Here is a 20,721-nt window from a genome sequence, read left to right on the forward strand (position 1 = left end):
ATCCTGTTTCCATTCTGTCGACAACTATAGTACGCATTGAATGTGACATAGTGAGCGGTTCATTTGTTAACGGAAAACCTAGTCATATAATTCACGAGTTTGTACCAAATGTGGCACCTGGTTATCGGATTATAGAAACACCAAAAAACGTTATTTATTTCCCTGTAACCCAAAACAGCTTAAATACAATTACGATAAGAATTTTAGACGTTAAAAATAATCTAGTTAATTTACGAGGTGAAGAAATTCAGATATACTTACATCTAAGGAAAAAATGATAGACTTCAATAAAACTTCAATCTCTCTTAAAAAAACTATCAGTACTCATCCTGCAATCATAAAAAGAAGACCTAAAGTGAAACTTACGAAACAAAATAAGCAATTCCTCCAAAGCTTACGGCTATTAAAATGAGTATATTAAACTTAACAGAACCTTTTGTCTTTGATAATTCTATCGAGAGCTTTGAATATCATTCATATAAGCCGTACGTAACAAGTTTTAATTTCAACGATGAAATACGTATACCTATAAACCAACAAGATCTTTATGTACTACCATCAGCAAGTTCTTTATATATAGAAGGTACTATAACCGCATTCAATAGAGAAACAAAAGCCGAGGTAAAAAGTGTTCTTTTTACAAACAACCCCATACTTCATCTATTTCAAGATATTCGATATGAATTAAATGGAATCGAAATTGACAAAATTAAAAACGCAGGAGTTACAACAACTATGAAATCTCTTGTATCTATGAATGAACTGGAAGCATCTATGTCTAAGTTATGGGGATTTGATGTCAAAGGCATAAAAAACACGCAAGGTTCATTTTCCGTGTCTGTACCCTTAAACAAGATTCTCGGGTTTGCTGAGGATTACAACAAAATCATAATTAATTGCAAGCATGAACTCATTATTTTAAGATCCAATACTAATTTGAATAGCGTTAAACTAAATGCGAATGAATATATAGACAATATTACTATATCTAAAATAGTATGGCGCATGCCTCATGTTAAAGTGTCTGATCGAGAAAGATTAAACTTACTCAAATGTTTGGAAAGTGATCGTGCCATTCAGATAGCATTTAGGACTTGGGATTTATATGAATATCCGCTCTTGCCTGAGACGTCAAAACATTCTTGGTCTATCAAAACTTCATCTCAAATTGAAAAGCCGCGTTATATTATAATTGGTTTGAAAACGGGACGAAAAAATGACGCTAATAAAGACATAACACATTTTGATCACTGTAATTTGAGAGATGTTAAAGTTTTTTTGAATTCAGTCTACTTTCCGTACGAAAGTTTTGATGTTAGTTTTTCGGGTGGAAAGTTTGCTATATTATACGAGCAGTATGCGAAATTTCAGCAGTCTTATTATAACCGTCTACAAGCGCCGTTGTTAAGTCCTCAAGACTTTAAAGATATAGCTCCTTTATTTGTTATCAACTGTTCTCGTCAAAACGAAACCTTAAAAACCGGATCGGTAGATGTGAGAGTTGAATTGGATTGTGAATCTGATATACCAAAGAACACTGCAGCTTACTGTCTGATTTTAAATGATAGTATATTTGAATATAAGCCCTTAAGTAATATTACGAAAAAAGTATCGTAATGCAGCATATATTTGTAGACCTTCAAGGATTTAAAACAAAAGAAAATGAATTTATTGTCAAAGAATTTGCATACAGCACGCTAGAATACACTCAAGTTTTCTTAATAAAACCCCTTTTCGTTTTTCTAAATTGGCGGAAAGTGAAAAGAGGCAGACAAGATGGATTGAAAAACATTTAGGTATTTTATGGCACGAAGGTTATGTTGATTATAGAGAATTTAGAAGACTTATTGATAACCATATAAAAGATAAGACAATCTACGTTAAAGGTTTGGAAAAAGTTCAATGGATTAAAGATTTATATCCAAAATGCACTATTTTAGATTTGGGTGAAAAAGATGTGCCTAATTTAAAAGAACTGTATAAAAAATATTGTACTAATGAATGTATTTTTAACTGTGTGTATCATAAAAATCTTGTGCATTAAAAAATGTTTTATGTATAAAAAAATGGTATTTAGACAATCGACAAATCTAATTTTAATTTGTATTCAAAATGTGTTTCTTAAAATAAATGTTTGTTATTAATTATATTAGTTTTTTTTATACCATTCTATATAACTACTGATAACTACCTAATAAGTTTTTTATAGTAAATGTTATATTTTTAATTTTTAGCTTAGATTTTACATAATTTGCATAAGAAAAACTTATTAGTTAGTATGGATATAAATAAAACGACAACTTACTCATATAATATTTATTACTTATATAATATTTAAAATACAACTTTAATAACTAGTACTGTATCCACAAATTTTTTTTGAAATTTTATTTATTAAAGCCTCTGTGCTGTCAATAATTTCATCAAAATTATCGCCTGCAACATACTGCGCGCTCAGTAATACATTTTCGTTCTGTTCATCGTTTTGATCCCTTACATCCTCTGTTATGTTGATTATTTGAATTTTGATCAGTTTATTGCCTTTGATCTCATGATTATTTATCACAAAAGATGGTGGGTGTCCTTGAGTCCTTTTCACTACTTTATTATGAATGTTAACTTTATTACGTTTCTTGGCTTTAGGGTTTTCGATGTTCTTTTTAATTTTTTTATATAAGTCGCTATCGTCAAATTCTTGTGGTAGCTCAAACTCTTGTGCATATTGCGAAAATGGAATTGGGATGTCTTCGCTGTCTGCCATTTTTTGAAAACCTAAGACAAAACGAAAAATTATATAATATTGATAAATCAGATTACACAACGAACAAAAATGTATATAACCACAAATAAATTAATTTTAATGTTTATTTGATTTGTAAAATATAATATATAATTTTAATATATATATAATATATATATATATATATAATTTTAATAAGTAGTTAGTTAAAAAACAACTTACCAGGTCTATGTCTGCGAGTGGATAATAAAGACGCGTTGATGCTATTCGAATGTAACCAATTAAAAATTACTTTGCGCTTATAAAGGTTAGCTATTGTTTGTTCAGCAAAATATAAATGCGCAATCCTGTTATATGATAGCTTTAACTTTACACGTGTGTATGTCTTTACCTAAACAAGTCACAACTTGTTTTATGAACACGTTTATGAATAAACTATCTATAGAAATGTTTAAGGTAAATTAAAATGAAAACAAGAAAATAATAAGATAATATATTTATTTATCATAAGACATCACTGAATAATATTGTTAAAATAAAAACACAATAAGTATAATAAGTAGAAGAAAGATTTATTTTTAGGACATATAATTGAATTAGTTATTATCTTCAACTTATATTTATAGTTTTTAATAGATTTATAAAATTAATATCAAAATGTTGTTTCAATTATATGTGCTATTCAATTTACTAATGACCTCTGACTGCATATAGTACAATTTATTTTATACAAAACATGACAATTGATTACAAATTAAACATTAAGTATTGAGGTATGCCCCCAAGCTTTCGTCACTATTTGGTTGTCAGATATCATACGCTTATCATCATTAGCTGAAAGGGCGACTTTATTTACACTTTGGGTAAATATATTGTGCTTAATCGACTTAAATAATTTATGTTTCTTCTTTTTATTTCATCTCCTTGAAATAATGATTTCACGTAATGAGAAAACTCAAATTTGCATACTACAGGTTCTCTCACACCCTTAGCTTTTTTAATAATTTTATCAACTGTTTTGATAGAATACACTTTAGAACGAAGTCCAACATACTCTTTAATCATTTTTCCTTTCATTTCATCCTTAAAAAGTCCTGGCACTTTTTTATTTTGAACAGGTAATAAAAATTTATTATCAATATCGTAACAACTAGTATCGAAATATGTTAAAAAATGCATTCTTAAATCTTTAAAAAGTCTTTTGTTTGTATATAATAAACAAAACTATCTGTATCCGTGTAACACATTTGTAGACGAGTATCATAAAAACGTTTAAATACTGAATAATGAAAATCATACATATGACTTTTAGATAACTCTAGTACAGCGAAACCAATGTAGATCGGTTTATCTAAAATTATTAGATCTGGTTTCAATTGAACTGCCACCAAATTTTCAGTAAAAACTGATACACTGTGAAAATTTGGCCTTGCAATTAATCTGTCAGCGGTGATTTTCTTTTTTGTTGTGTTATCATTGTCTGTCCACTGATTAACTAAGCGCACATCAACCCTTTTCTCAGTATTTTCTAAAGTTTTACCAAATATACTGTTATTCATCAATTTACAAAAATCTTGTTCAAAGACAGACGTTGCCTCTTGACGTAGCCTTGTATTCATATCAATATATTGTTTTAAGTAAGGGGACTGTTTGAACGTAATTACTCTATGTACTTTTTTTAATTTTAAACCATGTTTAAGACACGTTTTCAAATGTACATAATGAATCACATACAAATATTTGTCATATAGATTAGGTACCAGTTTATAATGCGTCCCACCTGGTGGAACACATTTTTCGGGACAAAATGGTAAATCATTATGTTTATCATGTAAATCATTGGGGTAAATAATATCAACTTCTAGAATGAAACCATAATCCGAGTCATCAGGGATTTGAGTGATATTTAAAGCACTTATTTCATTGGTTTCTAGAAACCTAAAGTCTGATAGGGGCATATACTGACACATGCTGTAACCATATAAATTATTACAGTCGATATAAATTAGGTATGAGTCTATCTGGGATGAGTCATAGTGAGGTAAGTATATGTTATTAGCCTTTGCATATCGTAGAGAGGTCATACAGACTCCCCTCTTATTCCAGATTGGATCATCTTAAGCATGTTAAAGTCATCTATAAGCTCTAATTCAATACCAGTTTTCAGAAGCATGGCATCAAATGATAAGCTAGGTGTAGTTAAATAAAAAGCAGGATCCAAGTCATAGTGTTGTTTGCAAGTAGCGCGAAACTTTTCAAAAATATCGGTTAGCAGAAGAACATCCGTTTGCAAATATAGGTCTGTATATTCACCTAAATTTTGAATTTTAAACTGTTGCCATACTTTTTGCGCATGATTATAATCTTTTACAGAAATGTTCTCATCAGTGAGCGAATTATGAAAACAGTCAATACTTGGCAGGTATTTTTCTTCAAAACATTGCCATTTATTCATATACTCATAGGGAAACACACCTTTTCGTGTAAGTAATTCAAACTCCTCATCATTACAAAAATATTTATGTAAATGAACAAAGTCAGATTTCTGCATAGTTGTAGTTAGTTTTTCTAAACTTGTATCTAAAAATTTGAAAGAATCTACAAAACGAAGCTGAAAATACTCATTCTCGATAGGGATAAATTTAGTAAAAGAAATATAGTTTTCTTTGGTTTTAGGTACAACTTTGACGTTTCCAGGTGCCTCCCCCAATTTTTTGATAAATAGATGGCAATCATAACCAGACAGATTGTGAAAAAAATAGGTACGAAACAAGGACGTTTATATTGTAAGTTACATATATTATGTGCCGCTCCCCGATATCTTCCTGTAATGTGACAGTGATCTCGAACCCGATCAGAAAATAGAAAATGGTTACAAATATGACAACGTTTAGCGTTCAAAAAGTTTTGGTCGTCATTCTCATTACATATTATTGGGGTATTTTTGTTCACAATTTTATAAATTTTAGCAACATCTTTGTAGATTGCCTCAATAAATTTATCGACGCAATCAGTACCGCGATAAGAGAAATAACGATTATGACTCGGATCTGCGTTACAAACAATATGATACCCAAAGGCAGCTGGTATATGATGATGCAAAGTTGTAGTGTTAGGGGTAAGACTATCACTAGTATCAGTATCAGAGTCACTAGTTTCAGTTGGTTGTAGTAACGATTCAAAATCTGCATATATAACGAATGGAACATTCTGTTTACGATCGAAATGTTTAAATTTAATTACTGTCCCCTTTTCTGGTAAAACGGTAACTATTCCAGTACACAAGTGATTTGCGAGTTCTTCCTGCGTGAGAAAAAATAACAGACAGGTTTCGCAAAAGTATATCTTACTATTATGCTTTGTTACTTGTCTGCGCACAAGACGACTCAAGTCTTTAATTAGAACATAATGTGGTGGGTGACTACCATCGTCTATTAAAAGTAGGTTTATATTTTTCTACATTTCTGATTACTAGATACTTTAGACTTGTAAAGGGGCCCACAACAATTTTATTATTTTTCAAACCAAAAATCGTCAATGAAATCATAGGGTTATTTTTTTCGAATATTCTTATGTCATCAAATGTGACTGGAAAAGAAATTTGAGAAATATTCAAAACGTCTCGAAAATTAGGATAAGATGATACTCTTTCAGGGTGTTTTGTAGAAGGATGCAAAGCCGCTGTTACACACCATAAAAAACAGCATTGATCGTTGTTTTGTATATTTATACATGCTTTTTTGTTTTTTATGAACTTTGGCAGGTCAACATAGCTTGAACCTCGTAATGGTTGATACTTGTTAATGTTGATCTCTAAATGAGAGTTACTAACAAAAGCCCATCCACTATCACGGTCTTGAAATTCCTCAAATTTTTTCTTTAGACAGTTAACAACTTCGCAAAACAGTGACTCAAAATCATAACTTAAGTATAAAATTTTATTTTTAGTTCCAAATGATTTTATTGATTGACTATTATCTTTGAACATTAAAAACAATCCAAAGAGCTCGAAATTTACTTTTACGCACGTATGTTTCGTAAGTGAATTATCTAAAAGCCGTTTTATTTTGTTTCGAATAGAGTTCATAAACGCATCGACAGACGCCAGACTTTGGTCGTTGGTTGCTGATATACGATAAGTGGCAATGCGCATCCGAAATGCAGACTCTACTACTTCAACACCATCATTAAGTAATTTGTTAGAACATACAGTTGTTTTATGTGCAGTGCTTCGAAGATGACCTGTCCATTTATTTTTGTCTACAGATGAACTACACGGTACACAGAAAGGCATAATGAATTATGTTAATGCAAAAGATGTAGCTAAACTCACTAGGCTATTTTGAAACCGTAATTTGTCAAACACTAATTTAATACATCTATTTACTATTAGCATACGTTGTATTAATCAAAACAGTTGACTCGACTGACTTCTCATTAAGAATGCAATGAATTGTTAACACTATGCAAAGTATGGTAGTATAAGTCTATAAATATAAATCAAATAAAGTCGCAGTATTAAATTATCGCATTCGAAAATATTCTTTAAATTTAACAGAAAGTAACCTTTTATCTTACAAAAATTAATTTCTGTATTTATTCATTAAAACTTTTTCGCACATAAAATATTGAAAACCTATAATATTTAAGTATCTATTTTTGTACACAAACTATTTATATAAGCGTACGATAATATCGTACGCTATACGAATATATTATATTCTTAATGCAAAAACCATATTCGAGATTTAGTTATAGACGTAGGTATCTACCTTTGCTATTAACTATAACTTGATTTTGTCAACAACTTTGAATAAAAAATAACAAAATTTTGTTTAAATAGAATTCTCTTACTGTGGGAGATTTGAAAATATTCAACTAATTTTTTTATAATTATTATAATAAACAGGTTCACATTCTCCAAAAATATTAAAGGCTTGACCTAAGAACGTTTGTATTTGATTCCACTCGGAGGAATTCTCTTGACATTGCAATTTAACCGACGCTAATGCTTTTTTATAACGTTCTTCAGGCTCAGATTTTTGGTAATCATTAATGTTATACACTTTTAAATCAATGAAAAAATTACCGTCTGTTATCGTAGTGCGTCGACTAGAACCTGTCGATACGCGGCTGGTAAACGATGATGTTGTCTTGACGGTTTTCGAACTGCCCTCGCTGGTGATCTTCTCTTCTTCTCTTATGATTTTGAAGATATCGGTTTCAGGCGATTTTTTGGAAGAACTGAAAAAATAAAACAGAATTACAATATTTCAAGCAAATACATTATGTTATAGTTGCACAATCACAATAAAGTAATTTAATTTTAAAAACAACTAAAAATAAGTAGTACCTAGAGCCAACATTCTTATTTTCACTGGTTGACGTTCGTGCTTTTTTGGTTGTTTTTTTCTTTTGCGCGCAAGGTGTTGGTGAGGATGAATGTAGTACCCGTCGATTTTCTGTTTCAACTTCGGACCTTAAATAAGAAAAACAATATTAAATATATGTCAATTAATAATAATTATGTTGACACAAAACTAAACCAAGTTCATAGTTATGACTGACAACGTTATAAATAGATGAGAATAAGATAACTGAGAAATAAATTAACGTGATAAACACACAGATATGCCTTACCAGGATTAAATCCTGTAACCTCAAGCTTAGAAAACAGAGTCACTAACGACTAGACTAGCAGGAACTGTTAAATATAACTCTAAGGATTATTTTAATTAATATAAAATAAATGAATTACCTTGCGGCTGAGGATGATTTCCTTTTCTTGATATTCTTTGTAGCAATCTTCTTCGGTTCAGGTGAGGGCGTGCGCGTGTATACTGAACATTCGGAGTCAGACCTTCAAAAAGAATAAAAATATACCAACAATACTTAAATCAAAGTTTTAAAGAGATTCGATATATAGGGTTATAAATACTTACTAACATTTTAAATGAAGTTGAAAGTTGCAGATTCCTCACTTAACAAAAATAACGAGCAGCTTCACGTCGCAATACAGAATAGTAAAGAAATTGTTGCATAAAAACGCATTATTTTATAGTGAAATATTTGATGAGTTGATATTAAATCGAAACATAAATATATGACTAAAGAACCAAGTTCTGACATTCAACTTTAGATCTAAATATTATAAATTTAAATAAATATTATCGTTTTTATAAATTGAAGCACATAATTTATATTCAAAGTATATTACCACTTGTATTTCACAAAGCGCCGACAAAGTATCGAATTAACAAATAATACCGCAAGTCTTGCAACACGTGTAAATATGACCGCTACCACGAGTACTTACCGATTAAGTTCAAAATGTTTTTTATTTTTTATTTCAGTATATATATATATATATATATATATATATATATATGACAAATACCATCAACACTATCGTTTTTCGTTAGTTCGGGTGCTACCTACGTAAGTATTAAACATTTTTGAAAGAAGAAAGAAAGTAAGAAAATAAAGACATTAATTGCAGCCAAATAAAATATACAATATGAGGCTTACATACTAAACAGTACAAAATCAGTTACATTGGGTTTGGTTTGTGGTTGCAAAAGGACACCACTCGACATATGCTCTGACACTGATGGTGGCACAGCGCTGGTCTTCCGTGGAGCCTTGGGTCGGGCGATAGTGCAATACAATAATTATTATACAATTAAAGGCACAGAGTAATTAAGAAAGTCAGTGACACACTATACAAGGACAAGACTACTTATAATATTTTTGAACATTTATGGAAAACAACTTAAAAACAAACCTTCTTCAATGCATATAATATGTATTAACATATTATATGCATTAATTATTTACACTAAATTATTATAAAATCATTAAAGAACAACAATGTTTCATACAATAAAACACAACTCACCTTTATAGAATGTTGGTTAAATAATATCATGGTATAGGACAATAAACACAGCGTCATCATTTTCAGTAAGTAACATGCAATTCTCATATCAGCGACATTGTTGATTGAAATAAAATACCTCGACACATTGTGATTAACACAACAGAAGCGTCATTTCGAATAATAGTTGTTGATATGCAGAAAAAAATTATTACTATTATATATATATATAAATGTAATTAACTTAAATTCAATACACTATTCTTTTCAATAGACTTATTTGTCAAAATAATTTGAATTTGCGATAGTGAAAAGCAAAAAGGTTCGCGTCTTTCCTGTAGATCATTTCAAAAATAAGGGTTTAAATCCTATCTTTTATTTAATCAGTCTGTATTACCATTACTTTTCATTCATTAAGCTTATCAGTATTATGTTCATAAACTTAGATGCGTATATGACTTAGGTAGAAACAGTAACCAATCTCTTATTTTATTCTTTAATCGGATTATTACATATCAACATATCGGACTCGACTACCTGTTATCGCATGTTCCGTCACTTGTTTATTTATATATTATATCCAAAGTATGACAAAGACAAAGCATAGCAGGTTCGACTATTTACGTTTCATAAACAATTTAGAGTATTAATACATACGTACTTTGTTAGTCTTACGATCATATGTATGTATGTAACTATAGACTTAAATAAAAATTATGCTTTATTTTCAGTGGATAACATTGTTTTTTGATTTAACCTTACTTTAAGTTTTGTTGGTTTTACATTATGAACTAAGTTTACATGAAGATAAAATTACATAAATGTATTTTGAACTTGAATACGATCGGACTATGGTTGAAATCGGTACTAGTAAAGGCAAATTACGTTAAATCTCGTAACACCAACGTCACATTTAACAACCAATCACATTGTCAGGTCTACATCGCGCTATTGAAGTTTTTTGTATTCGTTTGTATATATACAATTTACAATGAAAGGCATGTCGGAGTGACTGTGGCTATACCGACCGATAGTCTCAGGTACTCTTACCTCTTCGATGTTGCGAGGCATGGCCAACCTTGTGACATTGACTTGGTAACGCGGTGGCGTGTGCAACATACTTGGTTCTAATAACCCTACCTTGGGCAGGGTATGTATGCATGACACACTACAACGTGATGACGGTTAAACACATACGTGATGACGTATACAGCGATAAATTCCTGTCTCATGGTAGGTGCTGTATTACACGGGTGATCCATGTTGCTAGACGGTCGTAGTAACGTTGGAGATCCCATCCATACTCTAACATTACAGTCTCTGGCCAAGTCTGTGTTGTGAGAGTGTGAAAAACACCGTAATAAACCTAGCCCGGCAAACCTCTACCCGATGCAAATCTGGGCTATGATGGTGCGTTACGAGATCTGGTTCTCAAATAGAACAAGATCTGGTGGGTGCAATGCTAGCAGTACCCGTTGTGTTAAGCCTTTTGCATTTTTTTATCGTAACATAAAATCAACCCTCACTTAACATAATATTTTGGATTTAGCTGAATACAACGTTAACGGCTACGTATCGAGAAAATCCAAATGCATCTCGGTGTTCTACCCCAATGATACGACTACGTATAGGGAAACGGGTTCTACCGCACTGATACGAGCTATATATTGGGGGTTTCTGGACCACGACTGCGACAGCGAGCGAAGCGAAGCTGGAGCATTAGGAGTGGGGCAGAACTCCCAATATATAGCTACTTGTGTTAGAAGTTAAAAGACTTGCCACACCACTTTATGCTGCAAGAGACCATTGTTTGCAACCAAATTTAATTATTTAAGATTTTTTCCCGAGCGGACACGAACACTGTTAGCGGGTCGTATACTTGGGCGCTACTGATCGGTGTCGCGCGCGTTCAAACTTTTATACACCTTATTTTTCGTATGCTTGGTGACCGCGAGTCGCCCTGTAAGGGCCGTCTTGTTGTATTGGTCTGTGGGTGTTGCAGATTATCGGCGTCGGTAATCACTTAAAGCTCGGCCACACATGCGCGTTTTGATAGCGTAGACGGAGAGCAACGATAGCGGTGCGCCGGACGAACCGCTGGCGTTGCGCCCAGCGGACGCCGGCGGGAACTAAAGAGCGCTATCATTGCGCTCCTCTAACGCTACGCTATTAAAACGCTTTATGTGTGGCGGAGGCTTTAGGGTGCCAAATTTGTTAGATGGGCCGGAGTCGGAGCTCAGTCAACATTGGAAACTACTTACAAGTATATATATGGTAAAAAAACATGTGATAAAACTTTTTGATAAAAATTCTGGACAATCCATGTTTTATTGCAATTTGTTCATGGTGCAGGCGCTACTGCCGTGCCAAGTTTCTAAAATAGCAACAACCGAAAGGGACTGAATGGCATGATATTTTCCTGAATCAGTACAAAGTTCAACAGTTGTGGCGGAAAGCCAATTTTTGAGGTGGGGCTATTCTGGTGACTTTGTTTACTTTTGCCGCGGACAATTTTATTTAACGACCTTTCAGACGAGTACCAAGGTTGATCCTTAATCAGAAATGTAGGAAGACAAAAGCTATCGAGAATACGTTCCATATTATCATTATGTAATAATGACAACCTTAATATAATATTAGTGACAGGTATATAATATAATTGGTAACGCCGTGGCTTGCGTGGGCAACGGTCGCGCGATGGTCGCGCGACGGCGATGCGACGCATACGAAATCAAACCTTATCGATATGGAAGTTTGAGACGCTAAGGCGATGGTCACGCGACGGTCGCGCGACTGTCGCCCTGAAATCTTCTCGAGGCTGAGGCGTAGGGTTAGAGCCGGCGTAGCTTTATTTGACGTTCATATGCGCATTGTAATATGCCTACTTGAAAAATAAATATTTCATTTTCATTTTCATTTTCATTTCATTTTCATTTTCATTTTCACGCAAGACACGGCGTAATAACTACTAAACGACTACCTCATTGGATATGTCGAAGTAAGAAATATCGCTTTGGGGATAGTTCTAGATACTTGTAATTTGTGTCTTATGTATGAACTACGTTACATATGTCTGTACTAGCTTTTACCCGCGGCTTCGCCCGCGTAATAAAAGTATGCATTAAGATTTTCATTTGGATCCGTAGGGACCGTAGGTTTCTCTGTAGGTATATTTATCTGCGATTATTTCGATTGCACATAATACTTTTGCTTGCAATGATTGTAGAAATATTACACATCGACCACAGCGTAGGTAATTCTATATACGCTGGGGAAACCTTTATAAACATCCCACATAGCCCGTATTTCGACACTATGATCGGTGGGTAAAAAGTACTTTTTTCTATTATCCCTTACAATTTTTTACATTTTGCTTATACTTATCGCAAACGTAATCTTCAAGCAAGCAAACAACGATCGTCTTAGAGCACATTGATTGTAAGAGACCGCCGACCGATTATCCGTATCCCGCTAACGATACCCATATTATCCGTATCCGTATCCGTATCGCTATCGCTAACGCTATCGCTATCGCTATCGCTATCGCTATCCCTATCGCTATCCCTATCGCTATCCCTATCGCTTTCCCTATCGCCATCCCTATCGCTATCGCTATCCCTATCCCTATCCCTTATCAAGATGTTTAATGATATAACACTTTAAGTTCTCGCGCTTTGTACACATATTTAAAGTCACATACAGGTCGAACGCGATTAATTAACATTATTTTTACCTTTTTTCCCAACGTTTCGGCCAGGTTGCACTGGCCGTGGTCGCGGAAGACTGACGTCCCAGCAAAATGTCACCGGAGATGTAAACAACACAAAACTACCCGATATGAATTTATATAAATGTTCGGGGTAGACAAATAAATATAATCTACCCGCTTTTAGTTAATGTTTATTTCCCACCATGTTTATTTTAAAGGTAAAAATAATGTTAATTAATCGCGTTCGACCTGTATGTGACTTTAAATATATGGTTAATGATTTCTTATCAAGTGCTAAAATATAAAGTTTCATGGTTTTATCATTTAAAATTAAGAAATCCCATACAAACTTTCAACCTCTTTTTCAACCCCTTCATCCCTTTTTTTCGAAATAAAAAGTAGCCTATGTTCTGTCTCAGGGTCTAAAGATTGTCTGTTCCAAATTTCATCAAAATCGGTTGCGTGGTTTAAGCGGGAAAGCGTAACAGACAGACAGACAGACAGACAGACAGACAGAGTTACTTTCGCATTTATAATATTAGTATGGATGGATTAGTATGGATTCCATTACAAAATATGAATAATTACAAGGGCAAAAATGTTAACGGTTAATAAAACCTGACAGGAAGTATATTAGGTAGATACCAACATACTAGCAGCGTGCTGCGGCTGGTCCATACAAGCCGATTCCCACCGGCTTGCCTAAAATTGATTACTAGTTAAGGTAGGTTTCTTTTGCCGCCACTGCTACATACATATATATATAAAATAGGTCATTCAATAAACCAAATTCGTTCGAATAAGTATTCATATATATTGAGTTAAAACAAAATAAATCCAAATTTGTCATTTAGCCACCTTGAGCTTTCCCCTATTTTTAACTATTCGTCTTTATGAAGTCAAACTCAATGTCACTTTTCATAAACATGCGGAGTTAAAACAAGGTAGGTATATGTCATTTAATTTTAACAAACATAAAAAATCGTTTGAGAGATTTTTTATACCTAATAATAAAAAAGTAGCAGATGAAACAGTGAATTCCAATACACATATCATTGTGTCAAGAAATATATAAAAAAATAAAACACTTTCGGGTTTTTTATCTTCATGACGCGCGTTTGTTTATTTTCGCTACATCTAATCTAATCGACCATCTCGCCTTTCGGTGAGATAATAAACAAAGGAAGAACGAATGCAACGGCTTTGGGTGGTCGAGTGGCTGCGCGGCCGTGCGCTTACCGAATAATCCACTCCTAGTTTTAACTGTCTCAATTATGGTGGCGCGGCCCACAGCTGACGCGGCGACCATAAAAGTACCGCTGATGAAAGAGCACAATCCCATTGTGATCCCAATAAAACCGGCTTTATGTCCGAAGGAGGCGTCATTATGTGAAAAAAAAAAGGAAAAACGAATCTCACTTGTCATATTTTGTCGAATTGTTATATCGTAGACACTGCCAATGTTGAAGGTGATTTTGGGAATTTGACTGTTGATTGATTGCGTGATATTGGTTCTGACGTTCGCACGTCTCTTTGACAACCGCTGTGAAACTGTCGTGTATTTCGACGCTGGGATTTGTTCACTATTCTGTCTGCAGATTCGAATGGAAATCTGGTGTAATTTCCTCTTTCACCAATGTTAATAATTATGCACTCGAGTAATTCGTGCGTATTTATCATACCTAATTGCGTTAACTCGCAAAAGACGCAAAGTTTTTACGAAATTTCTGAGATGAAAAATGACGTCGTTTTTGGAGGCACCAGCTGCGCCGGAGGGTCAACTCTGTAGATTAGATAAGACCGTCTGACTTTTTGTCCCCAATTGTAATAAAGGACACGAATCAGAATAACAAAGCCTCTATAAACAAAAAAGTTTCATCTTTTGTGTAATCACGCTGCTCACAGTTTCAATTTATTTTAATTTGTGTATCTTATTATCCGTTGTTATATTCTAATAACGTCTATTCTTTTTTCAGAGACTGTGAGAAGGTTTTTCGTTGGCTTAGTTTAATTTCGACAAGATTGTGATATGAGTAAATGTCGACTTTATTTGATTGTTCTCATCCACCGAAAACATCAGTCGCTCTCCGTGGAAACGCTTATTGAATACATCAAGATGCACGTTTTGTGGAATATTTTCCTTTTCTCGACGGTATCCAATATCATCACAGCAGTCAGCCCACCGCCATCCATTACTCGTGACGCACGGATGACGGTCCCAAAATTGCTTATTTCTGGATCCCCAATAAAGGTGGCCGACGAAATTAAATACAAAACAAACACGGATCATGAGTTGTAGGCCGTACAATAAAGATTTGTATTGCCATACTACAAAAGTACAAACGAAAAATGTGTACGATGAAATGATAGTGTGCATGGACCTCTCAGAAATTAGGTAACTTGCGTATTGTTTTTTTTTTCATGTTCTTATTTACTGTTTTCTTTTTAATTTAAGTTTCATGACGCATTGGATTTATCTCTAATGTCATTGAAATATGTTTTCAAATAAATAAATAAATAAATTACTTTTAGTTCTATGACTAAATTGATGTGCAGTGAGAACCGCCAGGCAGAAAGTGCATTAACCATTAACTTAGTCGTTCGTGGTCACTACGCCAGACAGTCCAGAGTCCAGACACAATAGAAAAAACAGGGTGGTTACCATGACGTGCTAAAGCCGTTCAGTTTAGGTTGAGACAGAGGGACGGAGCTATGTAACTGATATAGCTGTGTCCCTTTCTCTCAACCTAAACTGAACGTCTTTAGTACGTCATGGTAACCCCCCAGAAGACGTCTAGTGTTCTTGAGCGTGCTGATAGAAAAGTTGGCGTTTATCATTTCAGTTTTGTGGAGCTAGGTCATAAACTCTTCAACTTCATGTTGTAATTTATTGGAACCTTGTCAGATCGTTTCCTACACTTCTAACATAAGTCGGACACTGGCGATCAAATAATATGAAAGAGGCACGTTCCTAAGCACAAGCTCGTGTGTGTGAACGCGTGTCGCGTACTATGCTTGTATGAGTGGAATATGACAGGTCGACTGTTCGCGTTTTTGACAGGCGGTAGCTGTGAGGTAACCGAGAGGGGGTGGGCGGCACTTTCAGCGGGGAGCGGGAGTGGCCATATTGTACGATAGTACTCTTTATTATTACTGTGCTTCTTAATCTCATATAACAAAGGTAAATTATTTTTGTTTCTCTAACAAATAAAACAACAGAATCCATCTTACGAGGGTCATGCCAAAAGAAATTAGATACTCAAAATTTACATACTTTATTCTTTATTACAGCTATCTATTTTTTCGAAGTATTCACCGTGAACACGTATACACGTTTTCATCCGTCTAAACCACTTAGAAAATACCGATGACCACTCTTCTTTACTCTTTAGACACCTCAGAAATTTCGTAATTATACGCAGCCAACGCATCTTCTTTGTTCTCAAATCGCCTTCCTTTTAATTTTTCTTTAATTTTAGGAAAAAGATAAAAATCACAGGGGGCTAGGTCAGGGGAATATGGGGGGGTGGGGCAGAATAGTCACGTTTTTTGAGCTGAAATAGTCAAGTGTTCTAGCGGAAGTGTGCGGGGCAGCGTTGTCGTGGTGCCAGAGCAGGTGCCGGGTTCCTGACTTCGGCCGCTTGTCACACCAAGCTGACAGTACTCTTGGGGCACAAACTGTCACATACCATTCTGAATTAACTGTCTTTTAATCTTCTAGCACTATTGTAGCAATATGTCCCGTCTTGCAGAAAAATGAGGCAACCATTTGTTTTTGTGTGCTTCGGGTTCGGCGACATTTTGTTGGCGTCGGCTCATCTTCAAAACACCATACTGTGGACCATTGAGGTATATGTACTACGTACTAGAGGCGACGTTGCTAAGAGAATTTTTACACAACGCACTGCGGTCCATGGACCGCAACGTTGTCAGTCCTTACCAGGTCCTTGCGATGCAGTGACGTGCCGTGATGCATTTACTTTCCACGTGAATAATGCCTTCTTGTGTGCTTAAAAATTGTACTAATCACTCGAGGAAATCAAATAAAAGCCAAGGTGTGACATTTCATCGGTAAATTAAACAAAAAACTCGTCTATAATATTTTAAGATTGAATATTCTACAAACTCGCGAGCGGGAGCGACACTGCCGCCATGTTGGTGACGCAATCATAGACTATAAAAAGTTAACCGCGCAGATGTGCCATTTACACTGTTCCTACTAATGTGTTTCACCTCTAATAGAGTTGCGAAATATAAATATTTCTATTTGGAAAATTATTAAGTAACTACTTACTATTTCATTAATTATGTTACTAAAATATAAAAAAAGTTTATTTGTTTAATATATATAGTTAATAGTTTTTGAGTAAAATTGTATTTTTAGCACGCTCACTTTTTGCAGTTTTCTTCGGCTTGGTCATGAAAAAAGGAAACAATTGATACGCTTTGTCCAAAAAAATCGTGCTGAGGAAACTTGGTTACCAACTGACCACACATATATATGTTCATTGTGTATTTTAAAGAAGAAGATAAATACAGCACAATTATTTTGTATTAATTTGTATTGTTTAAGTTGTAAATAAATAAATAAGTTTGACTAGAATATCCGTATTTTATTTAACTATAATGTAAAATTCCCGTTAGGCAGAATATAATAATGTGTCACATCTGGTGGTAGACCTACTCTACGCGTAAATAACCGCTCCCCGCACCCCGCGCATTTGTCAGCATGTGCAGAGTTTTCGCTTGGCAACGTCGCCTCTAGTACGTAGTACTTATACCTCAATGCTGTGGACTGTCGCTTTGTTTCGGGATCGTAGTTATATAGCCATGTTTCGTCACCTGTAAGTATATCATATACGTTTTTGTTCTCGCCTGCGTCGAATTTATCTATCATAAATTTGCACCAATCCACGCGACGGTCTTTCTGTAAATCGGTGAGCTTGTGCGGCACCCATCTTGAACAACGCTTATGAAGAGACAGTTTACTATGAATTATAGTTTGCAATGCTGCTGATCCAATGCCCGGTTCACGCTCGAGCTCTACATATGTAATTCGTCGGTTCGCACGAATATTTTTTCCACAGTCTTTACATTTTCTTCAGTGACTGCGGTTGGCGGCCGTCCGGTCTTCGCCTCATCTTCAAAGCTGTCCCGTCCTCTTTTAAATTTAGCAAACCAATTGAAAACAGTTGCACGTGAACACGCAGACTCTCCAAAAGTCGAGACTAAAAGTTCAAAACACTCTTGAGGTGTTAAACCTTTTTGAAAGTCATAATATATCATAACACGAAAATCACGTCGAGTAAGCTCCATTGTTGCGGAAAATTCCCGCCAAAATTATTTAGAAAAAAAAAAAATTAAATAAACCGGCCAAGAGCGTGTCGGGCCACGCTCAGTGTAGGGTTCCGTAGTTTTTCGTATTTTTGTCAAAAACTACTGAACCTATCAAGTTCAAAACAATTTTCCTAGAAAGTCTTTACAAAGTTCTACTTTGGTGATTTTTTTCATATTTTTTAAACATATGGTTCAAAAGTTAGAGGGGGGGGACGCACTTTTTTTTTCCTTTAAGAGCGATTATTTCCGAAACTATTAATATTATCAAAAAATGATCTTAGTAAACCCTTATTCATTTTTAAATACCTATCCAACAATATATCACACGTTGGGGTTGGAATGAAAAAAAATATCAGCCCCCACTTTGCATGTAGGGGGGTACCCTAATGAAACATTTTTTCCCATTTTTTATTTTTGCACTTTGTTGGCGTGATTGATATACATATTGGTACCAAATTTCAGCTTTCTAGTGCTTACGGTTACTGAGATTATCCGCGGACGGACGGACGGACGGACGGACGGACGGACGGACGGACGGACGGACGGACGGACGGACGGACGGACGGACGGACGGACGGACGGACAGACAGACAGACATGGCGAAACTATAAGGGTTCCTAGTTGACTACGGAACCCTAAAAAGGAATCCTAAGAATTTCCAAGTGTTCCATTTTTAAATTTATAAGCAGATAACCTACCTTTACATTGGTGTATAACTGGCCAGTATCAATCAAATGACCATGGAGTATCTAACTTCTTTTGGCATGACCCTCGTATATGTGCGACTTTTTTTAAAAATCTAGTTCTGTATGATTAGGTACATTTCACAGAAGCTATTCGTTAATTTAAGGATTCTCAGAACTTGAAACCAATTGTGAGAATGTAGTACAGTTGCGTTTCAAGTCCTTAATTAATTGCACCCGGGTTGGTTCGGTACTTCGACTGCGTAGAGGATCCAATTTACTTGCAAACTTACTCGCTGTTGTATTAAGTGAAATGGAACTTAATTTATCATGATACCCTTGTATTCTCTATTTCTCTTGATGTTTCAAGCAAATATTGTGCACAATTAACGTGGAATAATTATTTGGGTATATTTGGACTAGTTATATGCATCATTGTATGTGTTAAATAGGTGCCTACGGAAAAGCATTACAATACAAGTGCGGAAAAGAGGAAGTTCGAAACGAGTGGCGATAAATAAAAACACGATCGAATGGAGTTACGAATCTCCTTTTCGCACGTGTATCGTACGACGTTTTTCAGTACAGATAGCCCTTTCAAGTTGCGACCTGACAAAAAATTACCCACTTCCCGCACTATTGCGATAAAAAAGTACCATCTGTACTGAAAAATACGTTTTCTCAAACATGCAATGAAATATTGTCTTTACGTTCCTTAAAATGGGCTGGGAAGTATCGCTTTTTGGGCGCAACAACTCGAGAGGACTGTAAAGGGATTTCATATTATTTTTCAGGCCTAGGCCTGCAAAGTAACTTTTTTTTATAAAATATTGTCCTTTAGAGCATTTTTTTTTATTTTATTGTATGTTTGAGAAAAGCACTATACATGCCTCGGCGTGAAAACGGATTCCCGGCCTCGTATCCCTATCCGGCCTCGCTCGCACGCTCGCTCGGCCGTATATACCCACTTGGCCGGAAATCCTCATTTTCCCGGCCTCTGATGTAATGTACTATTATTATAAGCTATTCTGACGACGTGTTTATTTCAGTTGCTAGTAGAGTACGAACCTCTCTGTCAGTGTACAATATTTTCCAATGGTAAGTATTAAAGAATTCATCGCAATCGTTTTTTCTGCTTATTTACTACATTGTTTCCGTGTTTATTTAAAACTTGTTTATGAGTTCACGTTTAGATGTTACGTAAAAGACACAAGAAAACTTCCAGCATTGCCAACGATCGATGGTTAGCAATTTCGCTCTTAATATTCTATTGGGTTTGAGTATAGCTATACTATTGCCGAAGGAAGGTGATCTACTGATTGATGTAAATAGTATGAAATAAATTCGTCTTAAGAAATCAATAAGAAAATGTTTT

General features: G+C 34.7%; 2 protein-coding genes across 7 annotated transcripts in view; one reads left to right on the plus strand and one right to left on the minus strand.

The window, feature by feature from the left end:
- Positions 1–20,721, plus strand: part of LOC125225190 (very low-density lipoprotein receptor) — a 277,889-nt gene that overhangs the window by 11,114 nt on the left and 246,054 nt on the right. The window lies entirely within an intron of this gene.
- On the minus strand, positions 2,308–9,059 carry LOC125225192. Its single transcript, XM_048128786.1, has 5 exons — positions 8,687–9,059; positions 8,499–8,600; positions 8,094–8,219; positions 7,830–7,984; positions 2,308–2,772 (listed from the first exon to the last, which is right to left on the minus strand). Coding segments are annotated over exons 1-5 (810 nt in total). The 5' UTR covers positions 8,689–9,059; the 3' UTR covers positions 2,308–2,347.

The sequence above is a fragment of the Leguminivora glycinivorella genome, chromosome 4, assembly GCF_023078275.1.
Source record: "Leguminivora glycinivorella isolate SPB_JAAS2020 chromosome 4, LegGlyc_1.1, whole genome shotgun sequence".
Lineage (NCBI taxonomy): Eukaryota > Metazoa > Arthropoda > Insecta > Lepidoptera > Tortricidae > Leguminivora > Leguminivora glycinivorella.